General features: G+C 38.6%; 1 protein-coding gene across 2 annotated transcripts in view; it reads right to left on the bottom strand.

Annotated features, from left to right (window-relative positions):
- MICU2 (mitochondrial calcium uptake 2) overlaps nt 1-15092 on the bottom strand; it is a 174572-nt gene that overhangs the window by 125419 nt on the left and 34061 nt on the right. For both annotated transcript variants that reach the window (XM_064586298.1, XM_045869182.3), the window contains exon 2: nt 9402-9546. In XM_064586298.1, coding sequence (XP_064442368.1) covers nt 9402-9546 — 145 coding nt within the window. The remainder of the gene's footprint in view (nt 1-9401; nt 9547-15092) is intronic.

Genomic DNA, 15092 nt, shown 5'->3' with positions numbered 1-15092 from the left:
GGAACCCTCTTGCACTGTTGGTGGGAGGGCAAACTGGTGCGGCCACCGTGGGACACAGTATGGAGGTTCCGCAAAAAGTAAAAAATAGAACTATTCTATGATCCATCAATTGCACTACTGAGTATTTACTCAAAGAATACAAAAACACTAATTCAAAAGGATACATGTACCCCTATGTTTATAGCAGCAGTAAGGACAATAGCCAAGACATATATGGAAGAAGCCCAAGTGTCCAGCGACTGCTCAATGGATAAAGAAGCTGGCATACACACACACACACACACACACACACGAATATTATTCAGCCATAAAAAAGAATGAAATCTTGCCATTTGCAATGACATGGATGAAGCTAGAGAGTATAATGCTAAGTGAAGTCAGTCAGAGAAAGACAAATACCATATGATTTCATTCCTATGTGGAATTTAAGAAACAAAACAAAGGAGCAAAGGGGAAAAAAAAGAATGAGACAAATCAAGAAACAGACTCTTACATTACAGAGAATAAACTGATGATCACCAGAGGGGAGGGGCGGGGATGAGTTAAATAGGTGATAGGGATTAAGGCGGGCACTTGTGATAAGCACTGAGTAACGTATAGAATTGTTGATACACTATATTGTATACCTGAAACTAATATAACACTGTATGTTAACTAACTGAAATTGAAATAAAAACCTAAAAAAAAAAATGTAGTCTGACAATTTCTGCCTTTTGATTGGATTGACTAATACATTCACATTTGATGGTGGTACTGATATAGCTGAATTTATATTTACCATTTTACTTTTTGTTTTCTATGTGCGTTAAGCCTCTGATGTTGCTCCTCAGGGAGGCAAAGCTTTAGGTATGCCCACAATCACTGGGATGACAACAGTTTTGGCAGCCCTCCTGGTCTCTTTTCCTGACCATACCAACCAAGGTGTTAAGCTCCACTAATTGTCAGCTGACTGCTTTATTTTTTCCAAGAATGCTTGAGACACAAATTGTTCTGGACAATAATACAATCAAATTTGGGCTCCCTGGAGGAATAGTTCCCATGATCAGTGTTTAATATTTGTTATGAACCCGGTAGTGCTCCTTCCAGCTGTCTTTCCTTCATTGTCTTCCACAAACTAGCCAGCCTACAGTTATCTTCATTGAACCTATCAATAATCTCCCAATTATCTTTCACCACAACTTCCACTTTTTCAGAGCACCCTTAAGCTTGAGCTTCTTTATGCTGTTTAAAATGAAGTCAGTTTCTTTGCAAAGACATTAGGAGCTATTTGTTTTACCACCTGCTTCTTTCCCCAGGCAAAATCTCTTACCCAGGGCTCCAGAGCTGGGAGTAGGGCTCTTAATGACACTCCTATTCTAAGAGATGGGTGGTAGTAATCTCTGATCTCAGAGTGGAAGCAAAGCCTTATGAGCCAGGAGGAGAGAAATCAAAGTTCCAGTATTCTCAGTGGCACGGACCCCAAGCAGAGCCTCCATTCTGTAAGTGAGGTCTGGGGGGACAAGAAGGGAGCTCCCACCTCTCAATTGTACTTGCACAGAACTTAGCCTCTGCAAGTAACTGAGGGTAGGATGAGAAATGCTGGTGTCCTACTCCCTCTGGGAAGTCAGCCTTCTGACTAGGAGCTGCGGGTAGAGAGAACACTGTGTTCTTGGCTGCACAGTCTGGAAGGGAATTTCGGTTTCACTGGACTGGAAGGAGGGAGGGATCAGTCTTAGTTCAAACACCACAGACTCACTTCTCATCCAATTTTAGCAGATTTTCTTGAATATATGGTTCTTCATTTGCTGTCTGACCTTAGGAATGTTTCCAGAGACTTTAAATGATATTTTAAAATATTTAATCAGTTTCAGTGGGATGCAGGTCCATGGAGCTCCTCATGCTGATGTGATGGGAGTTGATCTCTTCAGCTTGTTCACTTTTAGTACTAAATAAAATTCCATTGTATGAATATGGTGCAATTTATTTATCCACTCTCCAAATGATGGACATTTGGGTTGTTTCTAGCTTTTTTTGCTAATATTGCTTCTATGAGTATTCTTATACATACATCCTACTGTATGTACATGGGCAAGTGTTCCTATTGGTTGTACAGTATGTATACACAGAGGAATGGGGTTTTTAGATCAAAAGTTATGCAAAAGTTTAACTTTACAACAGTGGCCAAGTGTTTTCTAAAGTAGCTGTTTCAGGGGCACCTGGGTGGCTCAGTTGGTTAAGCGACTGCCTTCGGCTCAGGTCATGATCCTGGAGTCCCTGGATCGAGTCCCGCATCCGGCTCCCTGCTCAGCAGGGAGTCTGCTTCTCCCTCTGACCCTCCCCCCTCTCATGTGCTCTCTCTCTCTCATTCTCTCTGTCTCAAATAAATTAAAAAAAAAAAAAATCTTAAAAAAAAAATAAAGTAGCTGTTTTCAATTGATACTTATAACCAATAGGGTATAAAAGTCCATATTGAGCTAGACCCTCTACAACCTTTGTTATTAACAGACTTAACTGTTGCCAATCTAAAAGGTATAAACTTGTATCTTATTGTTGTCACCAACAAAGGTAAATGTATGCTTGTTTATTGTTCCTGTATGTTTCCTCTTCTGTGAATGCTATTTATTTCTTCTGCCCATTTTTTGACTGGATTGTCTTTTTCTTACTGCTTTGTAATCTGTATATATTCGAAACACTAATTATTTGTCAGTCATATATGTATTGTACATAAATGTTGCCAGTTTGTGGCTTATCTTTTCAATTTCTCTAAGGCAACTTTTGATAAACAGAAGTTCTAATTTTAATACAGTTGAATTTGTCAATCTTTTATGTTAATGCTTTTTGTGTTTTAAAAATTATTTACTTATTTACTTATTTATTAAAATATTTTATTTATTTATTTGAGATGAGAGAGAGAGAGGGACTGTGTGCACTCATGAGAGAGGGAAGGGGCAGAGGGAGAAGCAGGCTCCCCACTGAGCAGGGAGCCCGATGCAGGGCTCTATCCCAGCACCCCAGGATCCCAGGGATCATAACCTGAGCTTAAGGCAGATGCTTAATTGACTGAGACACCCAGGCACCCCTACTTTTTGTGTCTTATTTAAGAAATACTTCTCTAACCCCGAGACAGATTTTTAAAATTATCTTTGAAAAATTTTAAATACATGTCTTTTAATTGGTGTATTTAGAACTTTCTTGTCTAAAGTGATTATTGATAGTTGGATTAGTATCTACCATATTTGTAACTGTTTTCTATTCATTGTTCTTGTTTTTGCTTCCTTTTTTGTCTTTTTCTTCCTTCTCTGATTTTAACTGAGCATTTTGTACAATTTGATTCTCCCCTCTATAGCATGTCAATTATGTTTCTTTAAATATTTTTTAGTGGTTTCCCCAAGGTTTGCAATATACATTTATAACCAAACTAAGTCTACTTCCAAGTGACACTATACTGCTTCATGGGTAGCGCAGGTGCCTTATAGCAGAGTATCCCCAACTCATTAATCCCGTTCCTTAGAATACTGCTGTCATGCCTTTCACTTATTCATAAGTTATAATCATCTAATATGTTGCTGCTATTGTTATTTTGAATAAACTGTCAGATCTGTTAAGAATAAGAAAAATAAATGACTTTCTTGTATCTTCATCTATTCCATTTCTAACTCTCTTATTTTCTTCATTGTAGGCCTGAGTTTTTGACCTATATCATTTTTCTTCTTTCAGAAGAATTTAACGTTTCTTTAGAGCAGGTCTACTGATGACAAATTCCCTCAGTTTTTGTTTGAGAACTTCTTTACTTCTCCTTCACTTTTGAAGCATAACCTCACTGGATACAGAATTCTAGGTTGGCGGATTTTTCTTTCAAAATTTTATCCATTCTGATACCTTATGTCTTTTGATTGGAGCATTTAGTTCATTTACATTCAGAGAATTATTGATAGATATGAATTTAGTGCCACTGTATTACCTGTAAAGTAGCTGTTCCTGTAGATTGTCTTTTTTCCTTTTTAGTCTTTGTTGCTTTTGGTCTCTCTTGCCTGCTCAAATGGTCCTCTTTAGTATTTCTTGCAGAGCTGGTTTAGTGTTCAAGAACACCTTTAGTTTTTGCAATTGTCTTGAAAACTCTCTCCTTCTAGTCTGAATGACAGCCTTGCTGGATATAGTATTCCTGGCTGCATATTTTTCCCATTTAGCACATTGAATATATCATGCCACTCCCTTCAGGACTGCCAGGTCTCTGTGGACAGGTCTGCTGCTAACCTTATATGTCTACCCTTTTGTCCCTAGCTGCTTTCAGAATTATCTCTTTACCTTTGTACTTTGCAGGTTTCACTATGATATGTCTTGGTGTTGTTGACCCGTTTTTGCTGACTTTGAGGGGAGTTCTCTGTGCACTCTTGGACTTGAATGCCTGTTTCCTTCCCCATATCAGGGAAGTTCTCAGTTATAATTTGTTCAAATAGACCTTCTGCCCCCTTTTCCTTCTCTTCTTCTAGGACTCCTATGATATGAATATTATTGCACTTTGTGAAACCATTGAGTTTAAAACCTCGTCTATATTTGTGATCTAATAGTTTTCTGTCCCTCTTTTCAGCTTATTTTCCATGATTTTATCTTCTATATCACCTATTTGTTCCTCTGCCTCTTCCATCCTTGTTGTGATTACAACCAGTCGATGTTGCATCTCAGTTATAGCATTTTTTATTTCAGCCTGACTAGTTTTTAGGTCTTTTATCTCTGTAGTCAGGGTTTCTCTAGTGTCTTCTATGCTTCTTTCAAGCCCAGCTAGTATTATGACTGTTGTTCTTAATTCTTGTTCAGATATATTGCTTATACCTGTTTTGAGCAACTCTCTGGCTGTGGTTTCTTCTTGATCTTTCTTTTGGGGAGAATTTGTCCATCTTGTCATTATGTCTAGGTTTCTGTCTTTTGCATGTTATGAAAACTTGTTAGTTTCCTGCTTCTGAGAGTAATACTATATTATGAAGTGGGTCATACACTGTTCAGGGCCTGGCGCTTCAGGAAGTGTTTCTGGTGTATGTTGTGTGTACTCTGCTGCTTGTTTTGGCTGCTCTTTCCCACAGGCCAGTCCCCTGTAGAGTTCTTCCTTGCTTGCAGTGGGGCGTGTTTGGATCTTTAAGTTGTTGTACTTGGGTCTGTTTATTAAGATAGGCCTAATAAGAAAGAAAGTAAGGAAAAAAAAAAGCCCAATCTAAGAAAAAAGGAAAAGGAACAAGTGAACAAACAAATCAAAAAGTATACGCCTGATTCCAAAGAAAAATAAATTAGGGGAAAAAAAAAGCCTGATCCAAAAAACTAGGAAAAGAAAGAAACGAGCCAACAAATGAACAAAAAACTATAAGCCTGATGCCAAAGAGGAAGAAAATATACAAAAAAATAAAAATAAAAATAAAAAAATAATGGGGGTTGGAGCTGAACTGCAGCTGATGCTGTTGGAGCACTCTACAATCAGTAGCCTTGCTGCATGGGAGGGCCTGTGTTGGCCTTCTGAGAGAGAGGCCTGCTGCACTGGCTCCCAGTCAGACCAGCCCTTGTAAGGATGCCCCTGCCAGTGCACTTGCGGGGCGGGGGGAGGGCGGGTGCAGAGTTTGGTGTAAGTGACTCCAGGGGTTGTGTTCTGTCTGAAGTCTGACTATGCTGGTGGGCGGGGGGGATGGGGTCAACCTGCCCTCTCGACAGGGGGAGGGAAACTCGAGGCTGCCACTGTTCAGGAGGCCCTCACAGAAAAGTGAATGATCTTTTCTTCTGTGTCCCAGGCTTTCATGAGAACCCTGCCTTCAGCCTATCTGTGCCTGGCCGTTGGCCTGCCCAAGGCTAATTCTCCAGTGTTTTATCTCTGGCTGGCAGCTGGGATTCAAAACAACAAGTCTTAAAGTACCTGGCGGCACGGGAACCCGCTCCCTTCTCCTGAGAGTCTTGCAGTGCTGCACCTGGCACCTTTTTGTCCCAGAAAAGCAGCTGCACACCTGTATGAGTGCCCAGAGTCTATGCTGAAACACAGCAAAAAGCCACAACCAGGTTATCTGCTGTCTGCAGGTGCCTCTGTCCCCTGCTGTTGAACGGTGGTTCAAAACCACCTGGCAGGTTTCTGTCCTTGGAAAGGCAAAATATCATCTTCCAAATGCACTCCAGGAAGGGGAACATTCTCTTCCCCAGTGACCCACGATATCCCCACACCACCGAGCCTTGCTCCAACCCTCCATCCCTGACTGCTCTATGAAAAGGGTTCCCACCACTCGGTAGTACTGCAGCTTTTCTCTCTCCTGATTCACTCTCTGAAGCTCACATTTCTTTCCTCAGATCGGTTTCCTAGTTGTTCAAAATGATTTGATGTTGATCTAGCTGTGTCCCAGGGTCCCCCTACTATTCTGCCATCTTAACTCCTCCCCCTATCCCAAAATTTTAAATATTTTACTCTACTCTCTTCTTGCTTGCATGGTTTCAGAAGAGAAGTATGATATAATTCTTAACCTTGTTTCCCTTTAAGTAAGGTCTTTCCCCCTGACTTCTGTTAAGATTTTGTCTTTGATTTTCTATAGTTTGAATGATATGCCTAGGTATAGGGTTTTTTGTTCTTGTTTTTTTAAATATTTAGCCTGCTTAGAATTCTGTGAGCTTCCTGAATTTGTGGTTTGGTGTTTATTAATAATTTTGGAAATTTCTCAGCTGTTAATAACTTTGAATATTTATTCTGTTCTTCCTTCTTTGCTATTGCCATTATGTGCACATTACAATTTTTGTCCCACACTTCTTGGACATTGTTTTTTTTCCAGTCTTTCTTTTTTGCAGTTTGAGAAATCTCAATTAACATGTCTTCAAGCTCACTGATTATTTCTTCAGCCCAGAGCATTATTCTAATGAGCCCATCAAAGGCATTCTTCATTTCTATTATAGTGTTTTTTATTTCTAGCATTTCTTTTTGATTCTAAGAGTTTCCCCATCTCTGCTTACATTACCTGTTATTATATGTTGTGTACTTTTCTATTAGAGCACTTTGTTATATTAATCATGGTTATTTTAAATTCTGGTCTGCTAATTCCAAAATCTTTGCTATATTTGGATCTGGTTCTGATGCTTGCTTTCTCTTCAGACTGCCTTTTGCCTTTTAGCGTGTCAACGGAGTTTTCTGAGAGCCAGGTAAGATCTATTAGGTAAATGTTACTTAAGGAGATAGGTTTTGGGGCGCCTGGGTGGCTCAGTCGTTAAGCGTCTGCCTTCGGCTCAGGTCATGATCCCAGGGTCCTGGGATCGAGCCCCGCATGGGGCTCCCTGCTCAGCGGGAAGCCTGCTTCTCCCTCTCCCACTCCTTCTGCTTGTGTTCCCTCTCTTGCTGTGTCTCTCTGTCAAATAAATAAAATCTTAAAAAAAAAAGGAGATAGGTTTTAAGTGTGAGGTTCTATGTTTATCTGGATAACATTAGGATGAGTTTACTGCCTGCTATAGTTGTAGGTGTCAGAGGCTTTTAAACATTTCCTCTGGTGTCTTTGTTTTTGTCTCCTCTGTTGTTTTCATTTCCCTAGAGACTCCTTCATATATAAGGTCTGAGAGGTGTAGTTCTTTCTGTTGTATCCCCCTTAGGAGCCTTCCTAATGTGTGGTGAGGTGTGGGGGGAGGAGAAGTGTTTTATAATCTTATGATTAGGTCTCAGTCTGTTAGTGAGCCTGTATCCCAGGGTTGTGATCCTCACAAGTGCTTTCAGTTTTTTGTCTTCCTTCATAAGTGAGACAGGAAGGCTAGAGGAGGCCAGAGTTGGGTATTTCCATTCCCCCAGGTTGGTTAGACTTTGGTAAAAGTTTCCTGTGCAGGCCTTTGCTAAGGAGAACAGAATGCTCTGGAAGTATTTCAAAATGATTACTTTTCCCCTCCCCTTGAGGGAAGATTTTTCTCAGATCTTCACTGTGAGAACCTGGTGGGGCTCTGCTAGGTAAAACTCACAAAAGTACATGAGACCGTCATGGCTGGGTCTTCACAAGTTTTTATCTCTCAAGCTAGCCCATGCTCAGATTCTAGCAATTAGTCAAATCACTCTTTAAATGTTCCCACCAGATGCTGGCTGCCGCAGTGATTTCCAGGTAGTTTCTGCTCTGGGTAAGCTCTGCTTCTCTGTATCTGCCCATCTCCAGTTTTCATGTTCCTATGCCTTATGGTCTCAATTCTCTAAGGATTCTCAATTCTCAATGGATCTAAGAAGAGCTGCTGACTTTCAGTTTTTTAGCTTTTTTCTTGCTGTGAGGACAGGAGTGACGATGTTCAAGCTCTTTACATGTTGGAAAGTAAACTACCTTAAAAATATCTTTTTGATCTCTCCAGTTATTTACTTAGACTAATTAGTTCTCTAGAAGTGAACTTACTGCACAAAGTAAGTACATACTTTAAGGGTTTTGATACATACTGCCAAACTTCCCTCCAAAGAGGTACCAAATTAACCTATATTTACTTTTCTGCTCATAAACCTTCACTGCTCCCTCAACTGGTCAAAGATGATGTCCACTCATCTCTACCAAATATACAAGCCTCTGATGGTTGCATAGGGTTATTGAAAGGCCCTGTACAATATGACCCTCATCTGCTTTGCAATTTGATCTGTCACTACTCCCTAACACAATTCTTTGGTTTTAGTGCTTGGTGAACTTACTGTGTAGAGCATGCCATAATCATTCATTTTGTTTTTATTCAAGTCATCTCTCAATATTGAAAATGCCTTCCCAAGTCTTTGTAGCCTTTTTCAACTCAATTTACACTAGCCCTTATCAGTTTCCCACATATAGCTACCTACAGGGCAGTACTTCCAGCACCCTGACAGGTGTCAGGAAGGCAAGAAGTTTGCAGAGAACACTTTTATAATAGAGGGCACAGAGGATAGGGCTGTATTTACTCTCTGCAAAGTAAAAGGGACTAGTTTAGGTAATACAGCTAAGAATTTCTAATATCATTTGGAATAATTAAAAAGTTGATGGTTTATGAAATAAAATGACATAATTATAGCTTTTGGATTTTTGCTTCTTATTGTATTTTTGTCCCCCCCCCATTGCTCTAATCTGGTTTCATTCTTTGCCCAATTTAAAACATCAATACTACCAAAAACTAATATCCCAGATAAATTAATTATTCTATTAACATATTTAGTGACATTAAAAACTTACCTGTTTTTCCTTTGGCTCTTTAGAAAAACCCATAAACAAAACAACTATTTCTTAGATAAATACATAAAATGTTTAACTACACTTGTGTCATGAAGAATGTAAAGTCTAAATAATAAGCAAATGCATGGTACAAAGAATTATAATTAAAATGAAGAAAAGTTGTTACCAATTCTGAAAAATAGAAGTTTTTCAGCCTTAATGTTTGATTTCTAAAAAAAAAAAAAAACTTAAAAAACTTAAAAAAAAATCCAAAAAACAACTTACGTTCCATTTGGTCAAACATTACTGAAAAGAGGAAGTCTCGTGGTGTCATATAATATTCTCCTTCATGTTCCAGTGAAGAAAATTGCATGAAGCGCTGTTTACGAAGGGACAATTTTTCTCCCATCTCTCCAGAGTCAACATTTTCCTAAAAGAAAAAGAAATTGCAATTTAAGACTTTTTTCAGTATGATTCCCCAACTTAGCTACTTCTAGAATAATCTTTACAGAGTAGTTTTAGTGTTTAGTCTAACAATCTCCAAATCTTTCAAACATTCATTTAATAAATATTTACTTGACTGTCTACTCGCCACTCTTTCAGGCATGAAGATAAAACAGTGAATGATACTAACTTGAAGAACTTCCATTCGAGAGTGGGAAAATGACAATTAATGAATACATGTAGAAAATAAGGTGAGATAATAAGAAGTGCCACAAAGAAATATTAAGCAGGATAAGAAAGTCGTAAGGAGTAGTATTTTAGATAGGATACTCAGGGGAGGCCTTCCTAAAGAGGTGACATTTAAAGACACTAAATGAGGTACAGTTAGTGAGCCCTGGGGCTCTCTGGAGGAAGAGCATCCTAAGCAAGAGGTAAAGTAAATCAAAGACCATGAGATTCCTCTGTGTGTGTGTGTGTTCCTAGGTAAGCCTGGTGTGTTCAAGGAGCAGTGTGGCAGAAGATCAGATCAGAGAGAAAAGTAGAGGCAATGGGGTGCCTGGGTGGCTCAGATGGTTGGGTGTCTGCCTTCGGCTCAGGTCACGATCCCAGGGTTCTGGGATGGAGCCCCGCATCAGACTTCCTGCCTGGCGGGGAGCCTGCTTCTCCCTCTCCCTCTACTGTTCCCCCTGCTTGTGCTCTCTCTCTCTGTCAAATAAATAAATAAGTAAAATCTTGAAAAAAAAAAAAAAAGGTAGAGGCAAAAGATCAAGTAAAGTTGTGCTTTTTCACAAAGATAAAATATATCATGTCTGATAAATAGCTCTGCTTTCAGAAATATATTTACATCATGGGTGGAGAGTGCTAAAAGGACAAGAACTGGTAAAATATTGTCAGTGTAAGAGTCTGGATATCTCAGGCAATGGCACCTAGACCTTGACTCAATGCTGAGATAAACAATATTGAAATCTTTATTGCTAACCTTTTGTTGAGCACTTACTACATGCTAGGGACTATACTAATAAAGCACTCTACATGAATTATTTAGTTAGTCCTCACAATAACTGAACAACAGATACTAAAGTAGATATGGCGACTAAAGGAAATGGCACAGCCAGGATAAAAAACCAGGGGTGTCCAACTCAAAGTGTTTCAATCCATTAAATACCACACTAACCCCCTATCCATGGCTGGGCACTGTATCCTAGGCAAACTGGAAGAACACAACACAGCAGTTAACGTAAACGCCAATGTCAATATAGCAATCTTGACACAGAATGCGAGTATTATCTGTGAAATCCAAAAGCACACTCTCACCTTGGATTGCTTTCCTTAAAGCACTTCTCTGACCTGGACCACAACATCCTTCCTGGGCACATTACTTCCTTTTCACACTTACTGCTACTGAACCTATTATTTACCCTGACACACAGTGATGTTCACTGACTAGAATTGAAATGGGGGAAAAATGTGAATTCCAGTTGCTTAAACCTCTGCAAATTCAAAGCCAACAAAATTCAAAGTTAACAGCTCCTTTTTGGCTGATCTTGGTTTTCTGACTAGTATTCTCTCTCCCATTTTGACAATTGCTTTCCTTGAGAAGCTAGTTTTATGCCTCTTTTGTGTTCTACACAGTGCATGCCAGAATACAGGACATATATAGAATACTCAATAATACTGGAATGATCTGAACCCCTATCTTCTTCAGAACCTGTCTATTCATGTCTTTCCCCTTAAATTACTACTATAAAAATGACTTGAGGCACGCTTTGATTACATGAGTCCATACTCTTACATAATAATCAGAAAATTGAATTTTCTTAATACTCTCTGAACATTTTATACATGAGGCAGATACAGTAACAGATATATTATTATTTTATTTAACAAACTGATACTGAGTATATGTAGGAAAACAGTGGCAAACAAGACAAACATTAATTCCTACTAGAACACACTCAGTGTTTTGGCAATGAAATTACAGAAAGTATACATGAGACAGGGAAGGGAGGGTGGGTAAGAGTCTTCTCAGTAAATGTCACAGCACTGTCAAAGTCCTAGATATGAGAGAGAATACAGTGTATTAGAAGAACTGAAAGAAGTTGAGTAAGGACATATACATTATTAACTTAGAGAACAATTCATTAAAAATACTAAAATTAATATAGTCTAGTAAGAGATTAACAAAAGTAACTAATCCACACAGAAATATAGTATATTTCCAAATCCTTAAACAAATGCTGTCTTTCTTTATACTTCCTAATACCTAAGTTGTTCCTGACTGATTAAAAGAGTACCTTTTTATCCAACTCAATCCTTTCTGTGTAAATAAACTCTTCAAATTTCAACCAACTAAAAGGAGTCAATTACTCATTTATTCTCCTCCTCAAATGGTCTCATAGCAGGACGGACTATTGTCAACTCTGCCTCTCTTCGTTTTCATGTTGTCCTCCATCTTGCAGCAGTCCTACTCTTTCCTGGTATATTGAAAATGACCAAGAAGTAAAAACACAAACCTCCCACTCTTTTATAGCATGACATGAAAACTATTTTCAAAGAAATCCTATTTTTTTCTTTTAGGAGATTTAGACCCTAAAAATCCCCCTATCTCATGATTACCATTTTCTGTATGCCTGTATGTCTATAACTTGCACAAGCATGACATCTCTGAAGAGTCTTGAGAAGAATCAATTATTCTGGGAAGTGCCATTTTAAATAATGGTTGGTTGGGTTGTTATCCCTTCCAATTTTGGTTAAATATCCTCTCTTGGGAACAAGAAAAAGTAGAGGCGGTAAAACTAAAACTCCCTTTCAAGGGCTGATTTCTGACCTTAAAGTTGTCATCTGAATTACAGGCCATGAATTTAGGAGGTCACTTATAAACAAATGACCTCCAAAACAAATCTGTCCTACCACCATGACTCCATTAGTAGACGGTGTGATATACGAACATCTAACAACCCCTACCCAACATCCTCACAATTCAATCTGGTATTGTGGCCTTTAATTCCTGTTACTTCATGGTATAAACAGACCTATTCTCCTACCCCGAAATCTTTTAACTCCCATGCCAGCAGTAATAATGTCTCTCTTTTTTTCTAATCCTTTCTATTATCTCTCACACTCTGCTTATTGAGTACCCAGCTATCACCTGGGGTCACCACCACTGTAGATTCTAATCCTACCACTTCTCTTATGGAATATAAAGTGGACGCCCCCAACTTACAATCTCTTAACACTGGTCTTTCCCTGCATCCTCATCTACCCTTCAAGTAAGTACTTAATTGAGCATCTACTAACTTGAGGACACTCTAGGAAGAGACAGAACACATATGAGTCAAGACAGCAATAGGACAGTACTTAATCCTAACAATAATAGCTAATGTTAATTAAACAGGTAGTATATGCAAGGCAAGTGCTAACATCTTTACATACACGGTCTCACTCAACCTTCACAATAACCTTGAGAGACATCATCTTTATCAACCTCATATTACAAAAGAAGAAACCAAGGCTTGTCAAGGTTTACCTGCTTGCCTAGATCAACACAGCAGGTAAGCTGACAGCATAGGCAGTATGACAACCCTGGGCTCAAGCACTATCCTATACTAGCTCCTCTAAGAATTATATAAATTAAGAAAACAAAGAAAGCAGTGTGGGTAATGATGGCTGAGGAAGCTCATGAAAACAGTGGGATTTAAGCTAGACTCTAGAGAATAAAAAGGACTACAACAACAATTAGCCATCTTTTAGGGCTAACTGTTGTTCATTTTCTAAATGGTATGTATTACTGCTCTTGTTCAATCAAACTTAAAGTAAGTAGGATTTCTAATATGTTTCTTTGCTACAATAAAATTTTTGTAGAGGGAAAAATATTGTTTTAAAGCTAGAGCTAGAGCTAATTGCTAGAGCTTTTGTAATTCCAAGCTGATGAACCAACAAATCAGTTTTATTTAGGTCACCTTTATCATAGTTGAATTTTAAGTTTATTTATTTCTTTAGTAATCTCTACACCCAACATGGGGCTTGACCTCATGACCCTGAGATCAAGAGTTGCATGCTCCTCTGACCAAGCCAACCAGTAGTTGAGTTTTAAAGTACATTTTAAAAGACCACTATTATAATTGATGTGCAATATATATTTATGCTTTTTTTTTAAAGATTTTATTTATTTATGTGACAGAGAGAGACACAGCAAGAGAGGGAACACAATCAGGGGGAGCGGGAGAGGGAGAAGCAGGCTTCCCGCGGAGCAGGGAGCCCGATGTGGGGCTCGATCCCAGGACCCTGGGAACATGACCTGAGCCGAAGGCAGACGCTTAACGACTGAGCCACCCGGGCGCCGCTATGCTTACTTCATAGAATTTAGACAATTTACCATTTTTTATTGAAGTATAAACATACGACACGTAATGTTACATTTAATTTGCCATTTTTATTATTTTATTTCTGCCTTACTTCATTTGTATAACCATTTTGATCAAATCTCAGACTTACTGGATGGAATTAATTGTCAAGAATTAACAATTTTCCCTTCCTCCCCAACCCTTTCTTTCATCTCTGTGCTTTTCCTACTCATATGTTTGCATGCTCTCTTTTTTCTCACTTCCCCTTCCTTTCTCTCCTTCCCTTGCATGTTTTAGGTGGCTTTATTTTATTTTTAAAAACTTTAACTTAAGTAATCTCTACACCCAACATGGGGCTCAAACTTACAACCTCAAGATCAAGAGTCCCATGCTCTACTGACTGAACCAGCCAGTCGCCCGAAAATCAGGAGTTTTCAGGGGGCTTTTTAAAAATTGTTAGCTGCTGTTCTCATATTCCTTGAACTATTATTGTTGTTATTGTTATTGATATTGTTGTGGGTACTCATTTCCTTTAATCTCCACTCACTTTCTTTAGTCTCTTTCTTACTTTGGTATATGTGTGGCCTATCTGTGGTAGGTTGGGCTTGACAAACTGAACTAAGGCAAAGACAATGGCTTGTAGACTTTGGTGAGTGTAGTTAGAATATCAGTTTGGATGGAGACAATGAGGAGGAATAATAAAGGTCAAAATATTAAAGTTATATCTGAGAGTAACGATCTACGAGCAAATCCTAGCTTATCTGTATTGTTACATATCAGGCAGTGAAAAGTTCATTAATTCATTCTCAAACATTTAAGAATCTCTTTTTTAAATTTAATTTCAAGTTAGTTAACATATAGTGTATTATTAGTTTTGAGGGTAGAATTTAGTGATTCATCAGTTGCATATGACACCCAGTGCTCATTATATCAAATGCCCTCCTTTTTTAAAGAACCTCTTATGCGTCACTGTTCTATAGATATATGATGGATACTATGAGGTTTTCCTTTTAAGGAGTTTACAAAGGGGACTGTTGGATAGCAAATAAATAATTAAGAACACTGTCCCTGAGGTCAAACTGCCTGGAATTCAAATTCTAGTTCTGTCACTTACTAGATATGTGACCTTGGACCAGTTACCTCTCTGTGCTTCATCTGACTGATGTGAAAAATGTGGAAACTGTAATCA

Source organism: Mirounga angustirostris, unplaced genomic scaffold (genome assembly GCF_029215605.1).
Source record: "Mirounga angustirostris isolate CCGP_5_RB_7025 unplaced genomic scaffold, mMirAng1.0.hap1 SCAF_3, whole genome shotgun sequence".
NCBI lineage: Eukaryota > Metazoa > Chordata > Mammalia > Carnivora > Phocidae > Mirounga > Mirounga angustirostris.
The sequence above is the reverse complement of the archived record's forward strand: the minus strand, read 5'-3'. Positions and strand labels throughout refer to the sequence as shown.